The sequence below is a fragment of the Castor canadensis genome, chromosome 14 (assembly GCF_047511655.1).
Source record: "Castor canadensis chromosome 14, mCasCan1.hap1v2, whole genome shotgun sequence".
Lineage (NCBI taxonomy): Eukaryota > Metazoa > Chordata > Mammalia > Rodentia > Castoridae > Castor > Castor canadensis.
In genome coordinates, this window is record NC_133399.1 from 67,810,819 (window position 1) to 67,832,640 (window position 21,822).

A 21,822-nucleotide genomic window follows, 5' to 3' on the forward strand; every position below is an offset into this window, starting at 1 on the left:
GCGGGGCACCCGCACCTACACCTATGCACGCATTGTGGTTAGGGAAGCCTGCAAACACCAAAGCTCGTTCCTGCAGAAATGCGCAAAGCCACAATTGCGGAGGGGGTGCTAAAAAGGGCTCTGCTCTGGGGTCAGCGGGCGCCAAGCCTCGGGCTCGGGGCGGAGCCTCACTGCAGCGAGCGGAGGGAGGGGCGCGGCGCGGAGTTTGGAGAGATCGGGGCTGGGGGTGGGAGCGGGCTCGGGAGGCGCTGGAGGCGCGCGGGGCGGAGCGGCGGGGCGCGCTGGCCTAGGGGCGCGGGGGGCGGCGGCGGGGACTGCGGAGGTGCGGCGGGACCCGGGCGGGCGTTGTAACCGGAGGCGGAGGGGGCGGAGCCGCGCTCGCAGCTGCCACCCGGCCGCCGGGCCCGGGCAGACGACACCCGCCCGCCGCGGGGCTCACACCGCGCGCAGACACTCTCCAAACAATGCTCCGAGGCGCCCGGCCAGGCAGGAGACGGCTCGGCCCCCGACGGCGAGGTCGGAGCAGCACAGCTCCGAGGTGAGCCCGTAACGCTTTCTTCAAATTCAGCTTCTTTTTGTCTGGCAAATGTGGCCGCACAGAGGGCTTTGCAGGAGCTCTGCGGTGGCCGAGTCTGCCAGCCCCGGTTGCCGTTCCCCGGGGTGACAGGCTGCCGATCGCGGCGGTGGAGCGTCCCGACCGCGTGCGCCGGGTTTGTGCCCGCCGTGGAGGCGCTGAGCTGGGAGGACTGGGGTGGTGGAGGGGTGTTTTTGATTCATTCGAGAAACGCGCGCTTTAAAACGGGGAAACTTTCCTTGGAGTTCCGGGAGGGGGACCGGCTGTGGTGATGGCTTTACTGGTCTTGCTGGTCTGGCTTGCTCTGTCTGCCTCAAGAGACTGACGCGCTTCTGGGATTACTCTCCACCGCGAGTATTGTCAAAGGAGCAGAGAGGGGCAGGCCACCAGGCTGCGCGGACCAATCCCCGGTGGGTGATGGTTGGGGGACCAGGGTAGCCACCTCTTAGCCAGCAGTGGGTCTCAAGAGGGTGCGAGGTGATGCCCTTTTTTCGAGCAGTAGTGAAGCTTCTGAAATGCGTATCGTGAGGACGTTGTTAACCTTTGCTTGTGCTGCCGGGTCCCCAGCTGGACACTCTCACCCACACAGGCGTGCGCGCACACACAGACATAGGCACACACACACACACACACACACACACACACACACACACCTGGAAAAGAGAACCTCTCTACTTTTGAGTCCTGCTACTGGGAATGGAGGCGGCTGAGTACTCGCAGGAGAATCCTTGTGCATTTCTCCCAGGTGAAGCTCAGGCAGCACTTGGCTTTGCAGAGCCGGACAGCAAAGCCCAAAGGTCTAGGGGAAAGGAGTTTTGCAACGCATTCAGTCCAGCCCTAGGTTCGGAAGGCTTCATTGATCTCTGGAACTATCATAACAATCTGTCTCCGTTTTCTAAGAAGGATATTTGACAGGAAGCCCTAGGGAATTCTGCAGGTAGTTTGCTATCCTGGAGTCCTGGTGCTCCCCTTGTTGGTTTAGACGGTAGTGGGTGCAAAACCATATTCCTCCATGCACAGCATTGGAGGAAGAAAATAAAAAATAAAAAGTTATGTGAATATTGTGATTTACCCTCTTGGTTAATATTGTCACTTTTTCTTTTCTGTCTGCTCAACTCTAGTCAATAGAATACATTGAAATCCAGACATTTTGCATACATATTTCCTTTTTCCATATTGCTTTAATTGTAATATATAGAATTTTTTAATGTGAAGATTTTCTGGAATTCTGTCACTTCAGGGTAAGGTGTAGCAAGATCTGATGCAAATATGTAGGGTATTTTGAGCCAAAATATTTAGTTTTGTGAATTTGGCTACCTGGGTTCTTCAGATTCTTTTGGAAACAGGGTCGGAGTGGATCTGACAGCTTCAGCCTTGTAAACTGTAGCCACAAATCTAGTGCAGAAGTTTGCAGAGGCGAAGCTATTTTATCATGACTTGGATCAGAAAGAATGCTGTGATCTTTTTCTAATCTTGCACTGTAGCCTCCCACTGAAATGGGGGAATTTGCATAATTCTGGGGGCCGCCTCCCTTAGAAATAAGGAATGTGGGCTGGGAAGGTGCCATTCCCAGGCTGTGGAGAGCTGGCACTGCCAAGGCAAGCCAGCTCTGCGGCTCCTGCTTTGTGAGTGCCACTTGCATGTTTCACCATCTTTCACTGAAAACAAATAGAGAATTCCAAGCACAGGGTGCAACTGGAAAGAATCTTTTCTGGCTCCACAGACACAATGGCAAATTCTGTCTGCTGGCACTGAGAAACTAGTTTTAACAGGGTGCAGTGAGCCAATGATGGTGGGATACCCAGGGCTTCAGGTGTTTCCCTTCTTCAATGACTTCTGCTTAAAAGTCTTGCTGTTTCTGGACAGTTTATGTGGTCAAAGTTGTGTCCAACCTGCAGAGAATTTCAGAGCAGAGGAGAGGACCAAAGAGAGTGATCATATACTAGTAAGAAGTCTCAAGGAAACTTCCAACACAATTGTAATCCACAGCCTCCCAAACTCCCAGGGCTTTTGCAAGCCAAAGGAGGAAGGGTCCTCCTTTAGAAAGTGGGGTGTCTTCTCCCCATGACAAGTCTATGCTCTGAGTTGCTTGCTGAGGAGGAAATGAGGTATAGCCACCCATGACTGCATCTTTGTGAACGCGTGGTAGTCCCTGAGGAAGTGGTTGGAGACCAGCATCCTCAGATAGCCCAGCCTGACCTAGAGCTGGCAGGAAGTTGAGGAGCTGGTGTACAAGCTCTCTTCCAGAAGTCCATTGAGGGGCATGGGAGCTTTGCCTGCAGTAGACATAGACCTGGCAGTGGCTTTGAGTGGCTGAAAAGGGCTAGTCAGCCTTCAAACATCAGTTTCCCAGGAAGAACATATTTCTCACCCCTGAAGACTCAAATACTTCCTCTACCTCCCATATCCCCTTTACAAAATTTAGCAGAAAACCTATAGCTTTCTGTGGCCTGAGACTATAGAAGATAGGCAAAACCTGGTCATGCCTCCTCCGCATGTTGAAGGCCAGTGACCTCTTCTGGAGACTTGGCAGGTGATGAACCTACTACTTGGGTATCTTTAGAGGGGAAGAACCTATAAGAAAGAGACTTATAGGACCCTTATAGCCATTGCCAGAAGACAGCTGATAGTTTTAGAGGGTTCATGGAATTTAAAGATGTAGCTGACTTCCTTGTTAACTTTGGAGGGAAAAGAGACACATTTAGTTTGAGTATGCATTGCATACGCACCTGTCTGTGAGTGTGGGAGGCAAGAAAGAGAATGCTTCCCACAACTCTGGAATGATCTTTGGATCTCCTGGCACATTCCACCTGGTTGGTCCTGTTGATTGTTTAGAGAGCATCAACCTCAACAAATTCTCACGGGACAAAGTGGAGCACACCCCCTAGGGCAAAACCCTCCCCACTCAGTGAGAATCTGTTCTCAGAATCTCAGCATTGGGATGCAGTTCATCCTAAGGTGAGAAAGATGGGCAACGAGCCACAAGCAGATAGTGGGGAGCTACTCAATATCATGCGGCCACACGAGGCCACCAGCAAGATTGCCTTCTCTTTCCAGAAGCAGCAAACTCAGCGTGGGTGGACAGGTCTCAGGTTTTTGCCTTTGCTTTAGTTTCGCATCTGTAGAATGTGGGATCCCAGCTGCAGCTTGGGGCGTTATTCAGGTTAATAGTTAATGTTAGTTGCCCTTTGAGCTCCTCCTCTGGGGGGGGGTGACCATGGGGAAGGGACTACGGGGCAAACCCAGCTTTCAGCTTATTCTCAGAAGAGCTGAAGTTGGCATGTTGATGGGCCTCACCCCAGAGCTGCGCTGGAGAAAATAACCATTTGTAACCTCTTTTCTTATATTCTGTCCAACTGCTCCTAGATTAGGACTTTGGTGGCTCTCGATTTCTCTCCTGTTTTCCTCCTTGGCCTGCAGCCCGCAGCTCGATTGGCCTCAATCAGTTCAGAGTTGAATGATGGATAATAAGCAAGGGGAGGGGGAGGAATTGAATTCCCAAGATGCCAGAGCTCCGGATAATGTGCCCCTGGGGGTCAGTTCAGCAACATGCCTCCCCTTTCTCAAACATTCTCAATCCTAGCTGCTCAGAAAACCCTGGTCTGCTTTTGTTCTTATATAATTCTTGGTCAGAGCTTGTGGGTTATCATCTTGAAGCCTTGTGTTTATGTGCTGCACAGCTCTGTGGTTCTTGCTCTGGAGCAGAACCCCAGGCTCTGACCGCCCCCATACCAGTGTCTCAAAGAGGTACAGTCTTCCCATCTCAAAGATTACATGATTTTTTCCTCTGGTAACTGCCCCAAACTTCCAAGCACTCAGTGTTTCAGGGGACTGAAATGTCTTTTTTGCTCCCTATTCAAGTAACAGGGCTAGGTTTAGTTGTCACAGCTTCTGATACAGCCACACCACTAGAGAGTGTCAGAGCTCATGACGCCCCAGAAGGAAGCATCATCTTTACCTTTCTTCTCTTTATCTCCTTCTTTCCCCTCCTCCCCAATATCAGACTCTAATTGCTACTGCGCCCATCTTCTAGCAGGAAAGACTCCTTATCAGTGTTCTGTCTTTCCAGGAGGTCACTCTGGGATCCACCTCTGCATCCCACAAGATCACGCAAGAGAGCTGGGCACAAGATGAGCCAGCACACCATCAGCTCAGGTTGCTCCAGACCATCTGACTGAACCCAGAGAACCCCAAAATGTCTGCGTGCAGTGATTTTGTGGAGCACATCTGGAAGCCCGGGTCCTGCAAGAACTGCTTCTGCCTGCGGAGCGACCACCAGCTGCCAGCCAGCCGTCCCCAGCCCAGAGCAGGCAGTCTGCCCCCTCCCCCTCGCCTGCCCCCTAGGCCTGAGAACTGCCGTCTAGAAGATGACAGCTCACCCTACTCCAAGCCCACCATCGCTGTGAAGCCCACCATGATGAGCTCCGAGGCCTCCGATGTGTGGACAGAGGCCAGTCTGAGCACCGAAGTCCAACAGGTGAGGTTGACTAACCCCTGTGGAATTTTTACAGGGGCTGCTCCTATTCTAACACGTGGTGGCTGGCTGGCAGCCAGGCAGGGCTGTTAGAGCAAGAATCCTGCAGGATGGCTCTCTGTAGGCTTGCCCTGAGATTGCTCTTCGCTGACTGCTACTTGGCTATTGCCACCCTCTTTCTCTCTGTCCCTTTAGGCTAACAACCATTAATCCAGCACCTCAGAATCTCCCCTCTGATTTGGAGACTTGTAGGAGAAACAAAAATGAAGCTTTTTAAAAAAAAGTTTTCAAAAATGATCATCTTCAACATGAATTTTAACGACCATCAGCTCCTGGCCAATCTGGTTTCCATCCATCCCCTTCCCTATTTTAAAGCAAGTCCTCAACATTATATCATTTTAGTACATAAATTTAAAAGATAAAGTCATAGTCCTATTGTTTTGCTTAAATAATTGCATTTATGTAACTGAAAGATAAATCATATAACCTAATATGTCTTTATAAAAAATATAACCACAATGCCAAGACCATACTTAAAATATTAGCAGCAATTCCTTGTTAAATGCTAACACCCAGCCAGTGTTCATATTTTCAATTCTGCAGCCTGATCTTGGATCAGTAAAACAGTTACACCCCAAGAGGTTAGACCCTTCTGCTCATCCCACAGGTAACCCTTACAAAGGTATAATCATTGAGAGGGCATGTAGCCATTCTAGTGGAGGTGTCTCAGAAGCTGTAGGTCTAGGATGTTCTAAGAACTGCTTGCTCCATGCTGACTTCTTTGCATGTTCTAGTTTCCCTCAGCCTGTGTGGTGAGTGGGTGAGGAAGTATGTGTGAGCCTATTCAAGAAACAAAGGTCAGTTTTAAATCAGGAGAGGCTTAAGTGAAGACAGGCATTTCCTGTGGTTGCAGTGAGCTCCAGGTCCCTTTTAGGGCTGCTCTGTTTTCCCTTAGCTGGTTACACCCATTCACCAAGCCATTCTGGACACCTCAGCGTTCACCTACATAAGTCAGGGACTCTCTTAAATTCAGAATCCTCTGGGAAACGAGCCAGATGCAAGCCCTACTTTGAGGCTGCTTCTGAAAAGGGAGGGGAGGGGAGCTCAAGAAAGGAAGGAAGAGAGAGCAGTGACTTCATTGATGGGAATTACCAGTCCACATCTCTTTCTCCTAGCCCAACTAGTTCAACCACTTAGTCAGGCTGTGGCTGAGGTCAGCACTGTTAAATAGAAGACTGAGCAGCTGTTTGGCATGGCCTGAAGGAAAGCTACCAAGAAGCAAGGAAGCCCAGACCCAGCTCAGAATCTATCCCTTAGCTTCCGGCTCTTCCCCGACAGTCCAGCACAGGTGTTTTAAAAGCCATGATTTCTATCTCTTCAGAAATGTACTGTGACAGGGTTATCAAAAAACCAACCAACACACAGCAAAAATTAAACAAAACCCAAAACTCTTTGAAAACACTTTTTTTTCCCCTGCCTCAGAGACTTAAGCCAAAGGCATTGCAGACCCTGGGGGTAAAGCACAGTTCAGTGTCTGGGAAAACAAATGGCTCTGGGTGGCCCAGCAACGATCTTAAGCTGGGCCGTGGGGAGATCAGAAAGTGGGAGTATGCATTGCTTGCCCTGAGTCCACACCTCCCAGGTGCCTGCTGCACCGTGGGAGGCTGTTGAAATTGTTCTGGCACTTTACTGTCACTTTTTCTCTCTTCCCTTTTGCTCTGACAACGTCTAATTTAAGTCTATTTAACCTTGGGGCTGTGTAGGTCATCTGGAGAAGAACCCCCAGCAAGTTACCCCTCCCGAAGCAGGATGACGTGCCCATGGTTTACCTGGGCAGCTTCCGAGGCGTGCAGAAGCCTCCTGGTCCCCCTGCCTGTGCAGATGGCAGCTCCCGCTGCCCCCCTGCCTATTCCATGGTGGGCCTGCACAGCCTGGAGGGCCAGGGGGAAAGAAGCATCACCTTCCACCCAGTGAGTTTCCCAGAGGAGAAGGCTGGGCGGGAAGAGAAACCCTCATTTCCCCACCAAGAGCTGCCCTCTGCTCAGGAGAGCTTTCGCCAGAAACTGGCTGCTTTTGCTGAGATGACATCTAGCTGTCCCAAGGGCACCAGGTCCTGCCAGTCTCCACAGCCCCTGCCGGAGTCCCTGCCCTCAGAGGATGACAGTGATCAAAAGTGCTCACCCTCGGGGGACAGTGAAGGTGGAGAATACTGCTCTATCCTGGACTGTTGCCCAGGGAGTCCCATTGCCAAGGACACCACACGTGCTGAGGATTCCCAGGGCAGACATGGTGGAGGGGACTGCTCACCCACGTGCTGGGAGCAGGGGATATGTTCCCGATCTGCAGAAGAGAAGCGGGTTCTAAGCTTCCCCAGGGAATGTTGTGGTCAGGGCCCGACAGCAAACCCACCCCATCTGGGCCCTAAGAAACTGGCACTTACTTCAGAGGCTGCCAGTTCTTCTGATGGCCTATCCTGTGGCAGCAGCAGTGGCACCAGCAGCCCCTTCAAACCCAACCTTGAGAGCGATTACTGTTCTCTCATGAAGGAACCTGCCCCGGGCAAGCAACAGGACTCTGGCTCCCACATGATGATCTCTAGCAAAAGCCTGGGGCTGGCTAAAGAACCCCAGGCCCCAGCCCAGCCCAGGGAGGCAGTGCAGCCTGAACCCATCTATGCTGAGAGCACCAAAAGGAAGAAGGCTGTTCCAGTGCCTTCCAGGCCACAAGCTAAGGCAGAATCTGCAGCGGTTCCTCAGAGCCAAGGCCAGGGCCAAAGCCAAGTATGTGCAGGTGATACCTGGGCTCAGAAAATATCATCTGGCCGGGGTCGGGACCATGAAGGCCCAGACATGGCTCCCCAGGTGGCGGCCACCATTACAGTCATGGCAGCCCACCCAGAAGAGGACCACAGGACCATCTACCTGAGCAGCCCTGACTCTGCAATAGGGGTGCAGTGGCCCCGTGGGCCTGTGACCCAGGACTTGGAGACTGGTGGGGAGGAGACTTCATCCCGACAGGGGCTGAGCTCCAGAGAAAACCATCCTCTTGACCTGACTGAGAACACGCCCAAGGGGAGGCCTGCCATTCCCCCCAAGCTGTCCAAAAGTAGCCCTGGCGGGTCACCAGCATCACCATCTGCCTCCCCACTGGCTGACCTCAGTGATGGGAGCTCAAATGGCAGTGGCATTGGGACCCAGCCTTCTTCCAGAGGCCCTGCTGACCCCACTTCGTCCTGCTGGATCAGTAGTGTTACAGCCAATGACCCCATTAGATGTCCCCCACCTGCTGCCTCTTCGGCAGCCTTGGACCAGAGGAGGCCCAAGTACCAGACTGGTGCCTGGAGTCGTCAGTGCCGGATAGAGGAAGAGGAAGAGGTGGAGCAGGAATTGTTGAGTCAAAGTTGGGGAAGAGAGACAGAAAATGGCACAGAGGACCATTCCAACTCCTCCACGTGGCATCGTCTCCACTCCAGTGATGGCTCCTCTGGACAGAGTAGCAAAACTGGAACTGGGATGAGCAAATCAGCCTCTTTTGCCTTTGAGTTCCCCAAGGACAGAAGTAGGATGGAGGCATTCTCACCTCCTCCCCCACCTCCAAAGTCAAGGTGAGTACCAACGTCTGTGTGAGATGATATAGTCTGGTTGTAAAGAAAAAATTCCCACCTGCAGGACCAGAAAACTTTGCTTTTGCTGCCCCTCTGGGAGGCCTTTTGGTCCAGCCTTGAGTCATGCCCTCCAGGAATGAGTCTTCAGAGAGCTTATGTTTGTACTCAGCAAACAAACCTTCCAACAATACACTGCTTGGGTTGGCTATTTAGAAGGAATCTTTCAAAGAATCCCCAGGGGCTGGGGTGCAGCTCAGTAGTAGAGTGCATGCTTAGCCTGCATGAGACCGTGAGTTCCATCTCCAGTACTAAAAAAAAAAAAAAAAAGTTCTGCCAAGCTGTTGCTCTTTTTGGGTGTCCATATTTTTGTAGGTACTCTTATCTCAAGTCTCTCTGAAGTGTCTTCAGCAAGTTTTTTCAAGGAGAGTCTGAAACTTTGCATTTGTTTAAACATGTAAAAGAGTATAGAAGGAGGTTGTGTCACAGGATTTGGGGAGGCAAAACCAAGTGTGTGCTCAATAAACTGTTACCTCAGTGGTGAGTAGGCCTTGGGGCCAAAATTAGAAAAGAGAAGTGTTTGCATGTGGTTAGTAACACTCAGATGTGGGTTTTTGTTTTTTTTTTTAAATTAAAAAAAATGTAGTTTCATGCTAGCCTGCTGAAACTCACAGCTTTCTCCACTGCCTTACTGTTATCCTGCCATTTTAAAGTACCTTTCAAAGGCTCCAGAAAAATAAATGCCTTTTCTAAGCTGTTGAGCTGTGCATAGAATTTAAATTCTGGAAAAAAATTTCCCTTGGTGAAAGCAAAACTGGTTTTATCAGGGAAAGGTGAAACCTGCTGTTTTAAAAATAAAAATGACAGTGTTTCCAAACAGACTTTCTCTAATGTGTCATTGCCAGTGTTCTGTTTGAGCTGATGTGCCTCTAGGTTGATGTCAGAAATAAGGGACTTGACCACAGAGAAAAGCTTCTGCCATCCTTGACTTTGAACATCAAAGCTCTCAGGCTTTGATGGGATCTAACATGGGCTTGTTCTCATGACCACTGCTTGGTCTGGCATTGCCTTGGCCGTCCACCATGCAGATTAGACATCTTCTAGAGCCTTGAGTGATTGCAAACTCTCTGGCTCTTTGGCTACAATTTTAAACTGACTGAGTGAATGAGCAGTTCAACGGCTAAGAGGAGCTCCCATTTATATGGCACTTATTATGGGCCAGGTTTGATTTTAAGGATGTTGGACATACTAACTCATTTGATCCTTAGAACAGCCCGACGAGGGAAGAATTACCAGCCTCAGCCCACAGTCAGCAAAACAGAGATTGAGGACTGAAACAATCTGTGTAAGGTTATAGCAGTCCCTGGTATCCCTGACCCAAGTCTGTGCTCCTGAACATGTAACACATCGATGGGCACAGGACCCGATCGGGGTGTGGGAATAAAACATCACATTGTAGCTGTGCATTGGTCTGGGCGGGTTGGTGGAAGGCACCAGCCGTGGTGTAAGAAGACAAGGTTCACATTCCATTTCTCACAGCTGAGGAAAGCTGAGCAAGTCATTTACTGTGAACAGGGTCTCCAGCTTACTCTTCTCCAATATGGGATAATACTTCCATAATACCCTATGGTTGAAATGAGATGGACAGCAGAGTCCAGTGGGGAGGTTGTTTATTATGTAGGCAAAAGCCTCCTGGAGCTGTTAAGTGTGGTAATGCCACACATACCCCGTAGGAATTGGCCTCATCTAGTCCTGGAAATGCCACCTGCACCTTGGAGAAGTAACTAAAATTTTGTCACTAAGGATCACAGGGCTTGGAGAAATCCTGGTAACTATAGCAACATGACTCAGGAAGGGTTTTAATTAGCATCTAGGGTGAGATCAGAGTTTTTTGGTTCAGTGTGTTATGATAAAACTCTTGGAATATATATGTATGTAAATCTCAAATCAGGTGGGAATCTCACAGGTTCTGGGTTCCAGCTTTCAAGAACAAAACAAAAAGATAATATTATTCACAGGACTTTTGAGAGAAAAATTTAAGAAATAAAATTAACTTAAGGGAACTTTAGGGAAAAGAAATCATCTCATACTATTTAATATAAGTCACAGTAGTTCATTCAGAAAAGCATTTTCATTTTTCAAGCATTGGTGACCTTATCTTTTGAATCTTCCCATCTCCCCTGTGAAGAGATAAGAGGGCAGGCTTGAGAACATCAGCTGACTTAATTCTGGAGCTTACTTACTGAATTCCTGTAGGGAGGCTGCCAGGAACCCCAGAGTGCTCTGACCTAGCAGGTCAGGGTACAGACAAATCAGAGTCTTAGAGAGAATGCAGCCCACAGGTGATTCAGTACAATACCAAGACACACTGGTAAGTACAGCAGGCTGATGGCAATTGTCCTTTCCTTAGTCTCTCCTGCCAAGGCAAACACACCAAACACAATCATGGAACTCACCAAATCTCTGGATCACCCTGCCCGTTTAGGCAAGGTAGTAAACTCAGAATTGACAAGTAGTGTTGGTAGGAAATGAAACAACTGCCGACAAGAAGCATGGACTGTTATTTTAAATAAAAATCACCTTCAAAGACTTGGGGCGGTTTAATAAGAGTTGCAGTGCCTGGAGAAACAATAAGATGCATAAGAACCCAATTTCTTTCTGACCTTTATTTCCCACAGATGCAATCCTAGTTTGAAATGACCTATGACATTTGAGTGACAAGGTCAGTGAAAGGCGAGTCATCTGGTTGGGGCAGACAAGCGTTTCACAAAGAAACCCCAAATGAGAGTGATAGGCCTGTGTACAGAGTTGGAATTGAAGGTGACAGATGAATAAGAAATAAGACAGGTTTATGTGACTTCAGTTTCCAAATGGTCTTGTCCCAGGTGAGGCAAATCAAAAGAAAAGTTACTCCAAGAAAGTGAGAGGTGTCTTTCTTTTAATGTTTCCCTCTAGGACTGTTTTAATTTTCATCCACTTACTTGGGGATGCTGGACAGCAGAGGTTGAGTCAGTCTGTCTTGGGGATTTGGTCCCCTTTAAGTCCCCTCCTACATTGCTTCTCAGTAGACAGGTAGTGACAGTGCCACGAACAGAGCTCTTTTCTGTCCACAGAAGTGAACACTATGCTAACTGGAGGAACCAAAGGATTTCATTGTGAGATCTCTCCTGTAACATGGTCACTAACAGCATGACCCCAATGACAGGAATAGAGTGAGTGAGATGGCTATTTGTCACCAGCCTCCATGTCCAACTGCATTAAAAGCTTCAAGTGCTTTGTGCTGGACACACTTCGTACTGTAGCAAATTACAAGGTGGTGTCACCAGTTCACTAGGAAATCCTGTAGTCTAGACGCTTCTCTGTGGAAGCACTGGATTTAGAGAATATTCGCTAAGTACATTTAGCCTTTCTGACAAAATTTAAATGAGCAGGCTAGGGGTGGAGTTGGTCAGGGAGAATGAATACTGGGCACACTCCAGTGGGAGGAACTCCCCCCCCCAACCCCCACCATGCACACAGTTTGGCAAATGGAAAAAAAAATCATATGTATATCAAAAATGCCAGTTTATAATATGTGCCGTGCCAGATGAAAATTAATAGTTGGCCTCTTCCCATAAGAGTGTGGATAGAATGGAAACACGGACATCTCATAACCAGGGATATTGAAATTGATTCCTATCTTCTTGCTATTGATTGACAGCAGTATATGTAAAACTTTTAAGACCATCTGTCTAATTTTAAGCATACATCTTTGACTAAGGCTAAGGAGATTCTTTAATTCATTAGACATCTATGAATTGCCTAGATTGGACTGTGCAAGGTGCTAAAAATGCCAGTGACTGGGCTTCCGTCCCATAAGGACACTGAGAGATGAGTTGGTATGAATTAAATCAGCAGATGTGTGGTATAAACACCAAAGACTTGCCCCTGCTTTGATTCCCTGTGACAAGACTGATTCTTATAGGGTCTGAATTCTCCCCTCATTCTGTGATTCTGCATTCTGTTCAATAACACAAAGGGAAACACAGCCCGGTGTGCAGGAGAAATTAGGTTATAGTCCTCTCCTTTGCCAGGATTAGCACAGTCTTGTAGATAACCATTTATGTGTGTGTGTGTACATACATAATATGCCAGGTGCTCCTTGAAGATAAAGCACACACTTAAGCCATTTATAATTCCAGAAGGTCTACCTTGATGTATGACACATAGTAGATTTCAAGGAATATTTGTTAAATGGAAGTTGTAGGCTGCTTATGTCAGCTTCCAGTTAAGTACCTAACTTCATGCTTGGCACATATTCGGTGCTCAAGAAATGTTGAAAAAAGAAGCAAGTAGCTTGGAATATGAAGTATCCTGAACCCAGGTCTCCTGGTAGCATTTGTGCTCTGTCCACCTCTATTTTAGCAGGTAGCAGTGTGTTTTGCATTGCATTAAAATGGGTCCATATCTGCATCTCTTCAAGAAATTGTTAACTTTTAAAGTCATATTGCACCAAATTAAACAATGCGTGGCCTGATTTTTCACTGGACACACATTGTAATCCATGCAATAGATCATTGTCACCTTGAGTTAAAAAAGTTGAGGTTAATAATTGTTAATGCTTCAAGGTAGACAAACAGCATGCCGGCACAATGCATCCATTCATGGAATAATTACTCTCCAGTGATTGTACACTTCACTTTTGCACTAGGTTCTATTACTCTGTTTTTTTTTTTTTCCTTAAGCTGAGCAGGTGTGTAGAGCCAGCCCTCTCTTGCCACAAGAATGTTCCTTTCAAGTAGTAATCATCTAAATACTTTTTTTTCTACCAGTGAGTTGCAAGGAATTCTAGGGTGTGGTTTTGTTTCTCTGAGAAACAGATTTTTTTGTGTTTTCTGTGGGGGAGGGGGAATGATGTTGGAAAACACAAACTTGGGCTGCATGAACAAGCCCCCTCTGTCTATCATGCCATCTTTGTTCGTGGAGTGACTTGCCTGCTTTGGGGGTGTGGAAGTCACTAATAGGAGAGAAATTTTCCCTGTTAGTGGCCCATGAAATGTTTTGTTGTTATTTTGGAATTCTCTTGATTGACTTTACTTCCTTCTATCATGATTTTGGTGTCCTTTTCTGCAGCTAATAAGCTTCTGAGTTTAAAGAGCATTGTCTGTGTTTAAGTCTGTGTTTAAGTTGCTCAGTATTTCATTGTGTTGACTTTGGGCAGATCCTTAAAAATGTTGGGTGTTAAGTGTTCATGTTGTTCCCATACAACTTTGTAAAATTCCGTGTTTCAATTAGATTGTATCCAATACCCTGCAAAGCTTATTCTCTGTGCTTCTCTGGCAGGCAGACTTACATAAACAATTGTTCTTTGTTGGGTGATAAGGGGAACTTCCAGATGAAGAATGCATTAAGGAATCCTTTATTTTTCACTCAGATATTTTATTCTTCAGTTAATTATAGTATCTGTCACTATCAAATGATCCTCTTAACTTCCTGGTAGTTGGGGTTTTAGCCAGCTCATACCCATTTATGCTACAAAATTTTTCTATACTTTAAATTTTTTCTAAAGTCTAAAACCTAGGTAGATAATTGGTGATACCATTGTATGCTTCTGAGTTGTAGAAAGCTTTTTAAAATGGCTCTGCTCTTTAGGAATTCCACATGGTAGTCAAGGTTATTGAGATTAAAAACACACAGGATAAATACAAGAATTGTTGAAATAAATGGACATATTAGTAAGTAATGTGAACTTGAAGATCAGCAAGAAAGGGAAGGTGAGTCTGGAATTTTAAAATCAGTTATCACTTAAAATAATTCTTACTAATATGTACAGATCAAAGGGAAGATAGGTTTCATGACTGTATACTCTTGAACCATGAGGACATTTGGGTTGTATCCTCTATGCCAGGTCTGATCAGTTGGAGTACTGCTCTGGAGCTCATGAGTAACCCACACTGCATGAAAGTATACCACAATTGATTAGTGTCACGTGGAGGTTGTGCAGAGGTGGGCATACAGACACATGTGCTGGCTATTTGCTAAATAAGCCTTAAAATCTAAAATTTACCACCTAGGGCTAGACATGGTGATGTGTGCCTGTAATCCCAGTTTCTTGGGAGACATAAGTAGGAGCATGTCTTGGTTCAAGGCCAGGTAGGGCAAAAAGTTCCAGATCCTATCCAAAATATAGCTAAAGCAAAAACGGGCTGGGGAGCAGGGTGGGGAGAGGGGTGGTTTAAGTGGTAGAGCTCCCGCAATCACCAAAAAATAAAAATAAAACAAAATTTACTTTTGTTGAATGGAAGATGCCATAGGCAGTGAATCAATGAGTAAAAAAATCGAAAAGTTGATAAAAAACTGAAAGAGATCAACACAGAGAGTATGTAAGGCACTCTTAAAAACTAACCAGTGCCGTGTAAGGAAACCGGTGCAAAGTGGGCAGGAGACATGGGTAGACAATTAACAACAAAAGGGAAAACCAAAATGTGTGACAAGAATAAGAGCTACTTAGCCTCACTAATATTCAAGAGAAATGTGAAATTAAGGAATAGTATTCTTTATGTACACCAGATTGGTGAGAATTACCAAGTCAGATAATATCAAATTTTGGCAAAGATGGAAGAAAACAGCTATCCATGCCCTAGTGGTAAGGGTAACAGCTGAAGCAATTGTCTGGAGAATAATATGGCATTGCTTAGTTAAATTAAGAATAAGAATATACCAAACACACAGTTTTTATTGAGTATATAAAACACACACACAGGACAATAAGGGGACATGTACCAGGAAGATCATTACCACACTGTGTATTGTAGCAGGGGGATAGAAACAAACCCAGATACTCATCTCTAGAGAAATGGATAACTGAAATGTCATTAGTAAGAAATGAACTACTTAACAGAAGTCAGAAGCAATAAGCTAAAAGAACATATGACATTTCTCTTAAAGTCAGGAATGAGACAAGGGTGCCACTCTCCCCACTCCTATTCAACATAGTTCTGGAATTCCTAGTTAGAGCAATAAGGCAAGAAGAAGAAATAAAAGAAATACAAAGAGGTAAAGAAGTAGTCAAGCTACCCCTATTCAAAGATGACATGATCTTATACCTTAAACACCTGAAAAACTCCACCCCAACATCTTAGACACCATAAACAGTTTCAGCAAAGTAGAAGGATACAAAATCAACTTACAAAAATCTGTACACTAACAATGAACAGATTGAGAAAGAATATAGGAAAAACAATTCCACTTACAATAGCCTCAAGAAAAAAAAATCAAATACCTAGGAATAAACTTAACGAAGGATGTAAGTGACCTCTATAAACCATTGAAGAAAGAAATTGAAGAAGACTACAGAAGGTGGAAAGATCTCCCATGCTCATGAATTGGCAGAATCAACGTGGTAAAAATGGCTGTACTACCAAAAGCAATCTATATGTTCAATGCAATCCCCATCCAAATCACAATGACATTCATCACTAAGACTGAAAAATCTACCCTAAAGTTCATCTGGAAACAAAGGCCGAGAATAGCCAAGGCAATACTTAGCAAAAAGAACAATGAAGGAAGTATCACAATACCCATCCTCAAACTACATTACAAAGCAATACCCATAAAAACAGCATGGTACTGGCACAAAAACAGATATGAAGAACACTGGAACAGAATTCAGGACCCAGATCCATGAAACTATGCTCACCTAATCTTCGATGAAGTTTCCAAAAACATACGATGGAGAAAGACAGCCTCTTCAATAAATGTTTCTGGAAGAAGTGGTTATCTGGTTATCTGCCTGCAGAAAACTGAAACTAGATCCATGTCTGTCACCCTGTACTAATACCAACTCAAAGTGGATTAAGGACATTAATATCAGACCTGAAACCTTGAAGCTAGTACAGGAAACAGCAGGGAATACACTGGAAGCAATAGGTATAGGCAAGGACTTCCTTAGTAAAACTCAGGCAGCTCAGCAACTAAGAGAAAGGATTGACAAATGGGGCTACATGAAATTAAACATGCACAACAAAAGAAATGTTCTCTAAATTGAAGAGACCACCCACAGAATGGGAGAAGATCTTTGCTGGCTATATATCAGACAAGGGACTGATAGCCAGAATATACAGGGAGCGCAAAAAACTAAATTCCCCCAAAATCAATGACCCAATAAAGAAATGGGCAACTGAACTAAACAGAACTTTTTCAAAGGAAGAAATCCAAATGGCTAAAAAACACATGAAAAAATGATCACTATCCCTGGCCATAAAGGAAATGCAAATCAAAACCACACTAAGATTCCACCTCACTCCTATTAGAATAGCTAGCATCAAGAACACCACCACAACAAATGTTGGAGAGGATGCAGGGGAAGAAAGGACTCTCATACACTGCTGGTGGGAATGTAAGCTAGTACAACCACTATGGAAAACAATATGGAGGCTTCTTAAAAACTAAAAATACATCTGCTATATGATCCAGCAATACCACACCTAAGGGATATACCTGAAGGAATGTGACTCAGGTTACTACAAAGGCACCTGCACACCCATGTTGATTGAAGCGCTATTCACAATAGCCAAGCTATGGAAACAACCAAGATGCCCCACTTTCAATGAATGAGTTAAGAAAATGTGGTATTTATACACAATGGAATTTTATTCAGCTGCAAAGAAGAATGAAATTTGTCATTCGCAGGTAAATGGATGGAACTGGAGCACACCATGTTAAGCGAAGGTAGTCAGGCTCAGAAGACCAAAAATCACATTCTCCCTCATCTGTAGATTATAGACCCAAAACAAATACAGTAATATTATTGGACATGAGTAGTAACATACTAAGGGAAGACTGCGCATGGGGAAGATAGGGAAATAGAAGGAAACCAAAAGTTTGAATGTGGTTGATGTGCTCACTGTATAGGAACGAGTACAGTAATCTTAAACAGGCAGAGGCCACTACGGGAAGGTGACCAGGAAGTAGTGAAGAGGTCTGGTAGAGATGAACCAATGTGGGTTGTAGTACACATGTGCATGGAAACACAAGGAATCTCCCTGTATAGCTATCTTTATCTCAAGTTAGCAAAAAATGCTATGTTTTTCTTATTATCTTTTATGTGTTTTTTTGGTACAAAGTTGAGAACAAGAGGGCGGAACAGGTTCTGCCTGTAGGTGCAGGAGGGGAAGGGGTGGGAGGTCAGGCGGAGGAGGAGGTGGCCCAAATAATGTATACACATGTAAGTAAATGCAAAAATGATAAAATAGGAAAAAGTATGTATGAAAACATGGATGGATCTTAAATAAAGGACTAAAGATTTATTAACATAAATTAATAGAAACCCACAGTGGCATTGTATCTTTTTTTTTAAAGGAAAGCTATTTTCTTAAACTTTTAGTAGTTTTTTTTAAAGCTGTGGCAAATTGTACATAACACAAAATCTTAACAATTTTTGATGTACAGCTTGGTAGTAAGTACAGTCATTTCTCAATATATATAGAGTATTGATTCCAGGACCGCCCAGGGATACCAAACAAAATCCATGAATGCACAAATCCTTTATGTAAAATTGTGAAGTATTTGCATATAACCTAGGCACATCCTCTTCCAACCTGAAATCATCTATAGATTATATATTTTGCAATGCAAGATGTAAATGTATGCAAATGCTAAATCCTTGTTATACTGGATTGTTCAGGGAATAATGATGGGGAAAAAAGTCCGCACATATGCAGTAAAGATACCATTTTTATTTCCGAATATTTTCTATCTGTGTTTGGTTGAATCTGCAGATATGGAACCTATGGATCCACTGAGCTGACCGAGCATTCCTTGTTGTACATACGTATCTCCAGAATTCTTTCCATCTTGCAAAACTGAAACTCTACACCCATTGAACAGTAATTCCCCATTTTCCCCTCCCCCAACCCCTGACAACCACCATTCTGTTTTCTGTCTCTTTGAATTTGACTACTCTAGATACCTCATATATTAGAATTTTATGTGTTGTGAGTAGCTATTCAGTTAGCTCAAAGTCTTCCAGTTTCATCTATGTCATAGCGTGTGTCAGAATCTCCATTTTAAAGCTGACCAAGGTTCAGCTTACCCGTTCACCTGTCAGTGGATACTTGGGCTGCTTCCTTTTTTTGTTTTGCTAGTGTCAATAATGCTGCTGTGACCAATGGGTACAAAAATCTCCTCTAGACCCTACTTTCAGTTTTTTTGGATATATACTGGACCATTTTGTAACTCAATTTTTAATTTTTTGAGGAACTGCCATACTGTTTTCCATAACTGCTGCACCATTTTGTATTCCCACCAGTAGTACACAAGAATTCCAGGTTCTCTCCACTTTATCTCCACCACTTTTTATTTACTGTTGTTTGTTTTTGCTTTTGGAACAAGGTCCTTATATGTATCCCCAGCTGGCTTGGAGGTCTCCATGTGTCTTTGAACTTGAGATCCTTTTGCTTTAGCCTCCAGAGTGCTGGGATCATAGGCGTACACATCCACACCTAGACTCTCCTTTTTTTTTTTAATATTAGCTACCGTAATAGTATTACCTCATTGTGGTTTTGATTTGCATTTTCTTAATGATTAGTGATATCAAAGATCCTTTCATGTACTTACTGGCCACTTGTAAATTTCTTTGGAAAATGTCTTTTAAGTCCTTTGCCCATTTTTAAACTGTTTTTTGTTGTCCAGTTATAGGAGTTCTTTATATACTCTGGTTAATTAACCCCTTATCAGATGTAGAATTTGAAGATACATATTCTCCCATTCTGTGAGTTGTTTTTTACTGTGGATTGTATCCATTGATGCGTAAAGAGTGTTAACTTTGATCCAGTTCAATTTATCTATTTTCTTCTTTTGTTGTGTGTGCTTTTGGTGTGATACCCAAGAAATCATTGCCAAATCCAATGTCATGAAGCTTTTCTCCTGTTTCCTTCTAATAGTTCTATAGTTTTCAGTCTTACATTTAGGTCTTTGATCCATTTTGGGTTAGTTTTTGTTTATGACATTAGGTAAGGACCCAGCTTCACTCTTTTGCACATGGATGTTTTCCTAGCACCATTTGTTGAAAAGACTGTCTTTCCCCCCATTAAATGGTCTTGGCACCTTTGTTGAAAGTGATCTGTCTCTACATAAAAGGTTTATTTCTGGGCTCTCTAGTTTATTTCAGTGGTCTATACATCTGTCTTTATGCCAGTGCCACATTGTTTTTACTACTCTAATTTTGTGACAAATTTCAAATTAGGAAATATGAGACTTCCAACTTTGCTCTTAGACAATATTGTTTTGACTATTTGTGGTACCTTGTTTCTGCAAAAGAAAAAAATACCATTATGATTTTGATATGGATTTCATTGAGTCTGTAGATCACTTTGGGTCATATTAGCACCGTAACAATATTAAGTCTTTTAACACATACACATGCGATGGCTTTCAATTTATTTGTATCTTCTTTAATTTAACCTTGTACTTTTAAAAAAGACAAACCTGAGCTGAGTGTCTCGGTGCACTTCTGTAATCCTAGCACTCAAAAGATTGAAACAAGAGGATCATGAGTTTGTAGCCATCCTGGGCTACATGAGACCTCATTTAAAAAAAAAAATGAATCCTTCCTAGTTTTAAAAAAAAGGATAAATTCAAGATATAAACTAATAGATACCAAGTATAGTATGCATACCTAGAAATGAGATGTTGGGAAAGTAGAAAATTAAAGATGGTATATAGGATAAAACTAAAATGCAGAACAATGTGAAAGTATGTCATTACTGAGGAATACAATTGTCTCATCTCTCTGCACTTGACCTTAAATACACACAAAAAGAGAGACTGAATCATTGAAAAAAGTACGAGCATTGCCTGGGAGCCAGAGGATCTAGCATGAATTAATTGTGGCCCCAGCCTGTTTGGTTGTGTGCTTTCCAGTGAATGGGTAAGGGTGGCATATTTTGGGGTGACCCAAAGTGGGGAGATTTTAGCCAAGTCTGAAAATAGGAAAATGGAGCTATTGAGAGAAGGGAGTGTGGAAGAACTGGCCTCCCTGGGAGTGTGGAGAGGACCTGTGAGAGTTTCTGATCCTTATTGGACAACAGCTAGACCAGCTTGGAGAGTGGGGAAACAGCCCATCTTGGCAGCTTCGTTCCAAGTAGCTTCCTAAGCCAGGAGGGTAGAAATGAAGTTTAGTATTTATACTGATTTCTTAAACCAAATAGTTAGGCTCAGGTGCTACATCCACATAGTGAACTTGAAATACTTGCCAGTCAAGAAAGGTCAAAGAATTCTGAAAGCAGAGGTACCAAAACCAATACTCTAGAGACAAAAAGATTCCCACCAGGAATGAGTGATCTTGGTGGATGAATTCTTAAAGGAATAGGTAAAAACCAGAATCCTAAGTTCCATCATCCCAAGGGATGGTGCCCAAAAAAGATTCTTTTTTTTCAGGAGAAGGCAAGCTAATACAATAAAAGTGGGTTTTTTGTTTTGTTTTATTTTTTTTCCCCTAGATCTTCCTGTAATGAAAGCAGGTGGTAGAGCTAAGCACACTGATTGACTGGGGATTGTGTTGGTTCCTGGATCTGGGCTGTACTATAAATAAGTGATCCATCTCTTGACTACTTAGTTTCAGAATGACAAACCAACACTTTCTGGTATTTTAGAATACTGTATGTCCTTAAAACATTGTCCTGGTTATATTTCTTCCTTGATGCTCCTTAAAAATGCCATAATAAAAGTGGAAGCATCAAGGTGGGGTGAACTCTCTAGCCTACCTGATTCTGCATCTATACAGGTAGCAGAAAGAATGGCTTAGTGTATTGGAGGCTGCTGAAGGCTTCTCTCTGTTAACCCATTCATCCATCCAAACCCAATTTAACTGACACTTTCTATATACCTGGTGCTATTTTTAGCAGTTTATAAATATTAATTCCTTGAATCTTTCTAATACCCCTGAGAAATAAAGCATTCCTGTTGTCTTCATACCATAAATGGAAAGTTGAAACACAGAGAAATTGAGTGCCTTTTCTCAAGACACATAGCTACTAAGCAGGGGACCCCCAGTGTTTATTCTCTTCACTACAATGGTGGCCCTCCTAGGTGACTCTGAAATCCATTTAGGAAGTTACTCAATTCCATGCATAGCTACTCTTCCCAGAGGCTTCTGAGGGCCCTGCCATCCTGTGACCACCTGCAGGCAGGGCA

The 21,822-nt window shown here is 44.3% G+C and overlaps 1 protein-coding gene across 1 annotated transcript in view; it reads left to right on the forward strand.

The window, feature by feature from the left end:
* Nucleotides 1-374: 374 nt before the first annotated feature.
* The window catches only part of Prag1 (PEAK1 related, kinase-activating pseudokinase 1), a 51,810-nt gene continuing 30,362 nt past the window's right edge, over nucleotides 375-21,822 (forward strand). Inside the window, exons 1-3 of the mRNA XM_020152912.2 lie at nucleotides 375-538; nucleotides 4,644-5,051; nucleotides 6,812-8,652. Of these exons, the coding sequence (XP_020008501.2) occupies nucleotides 4,770-5,051; nucleotides 6,812-8,652 (2,123 nt within the window). The 5' untranslated portion in view covers nucleotides 375-538; nucleotides 4,644-4,769. The remainder of the gene's footprint in view (nucleotides 539-4,643; nucleotides 5,052-6,811; nucleotides 8,653-21,822) is intronic.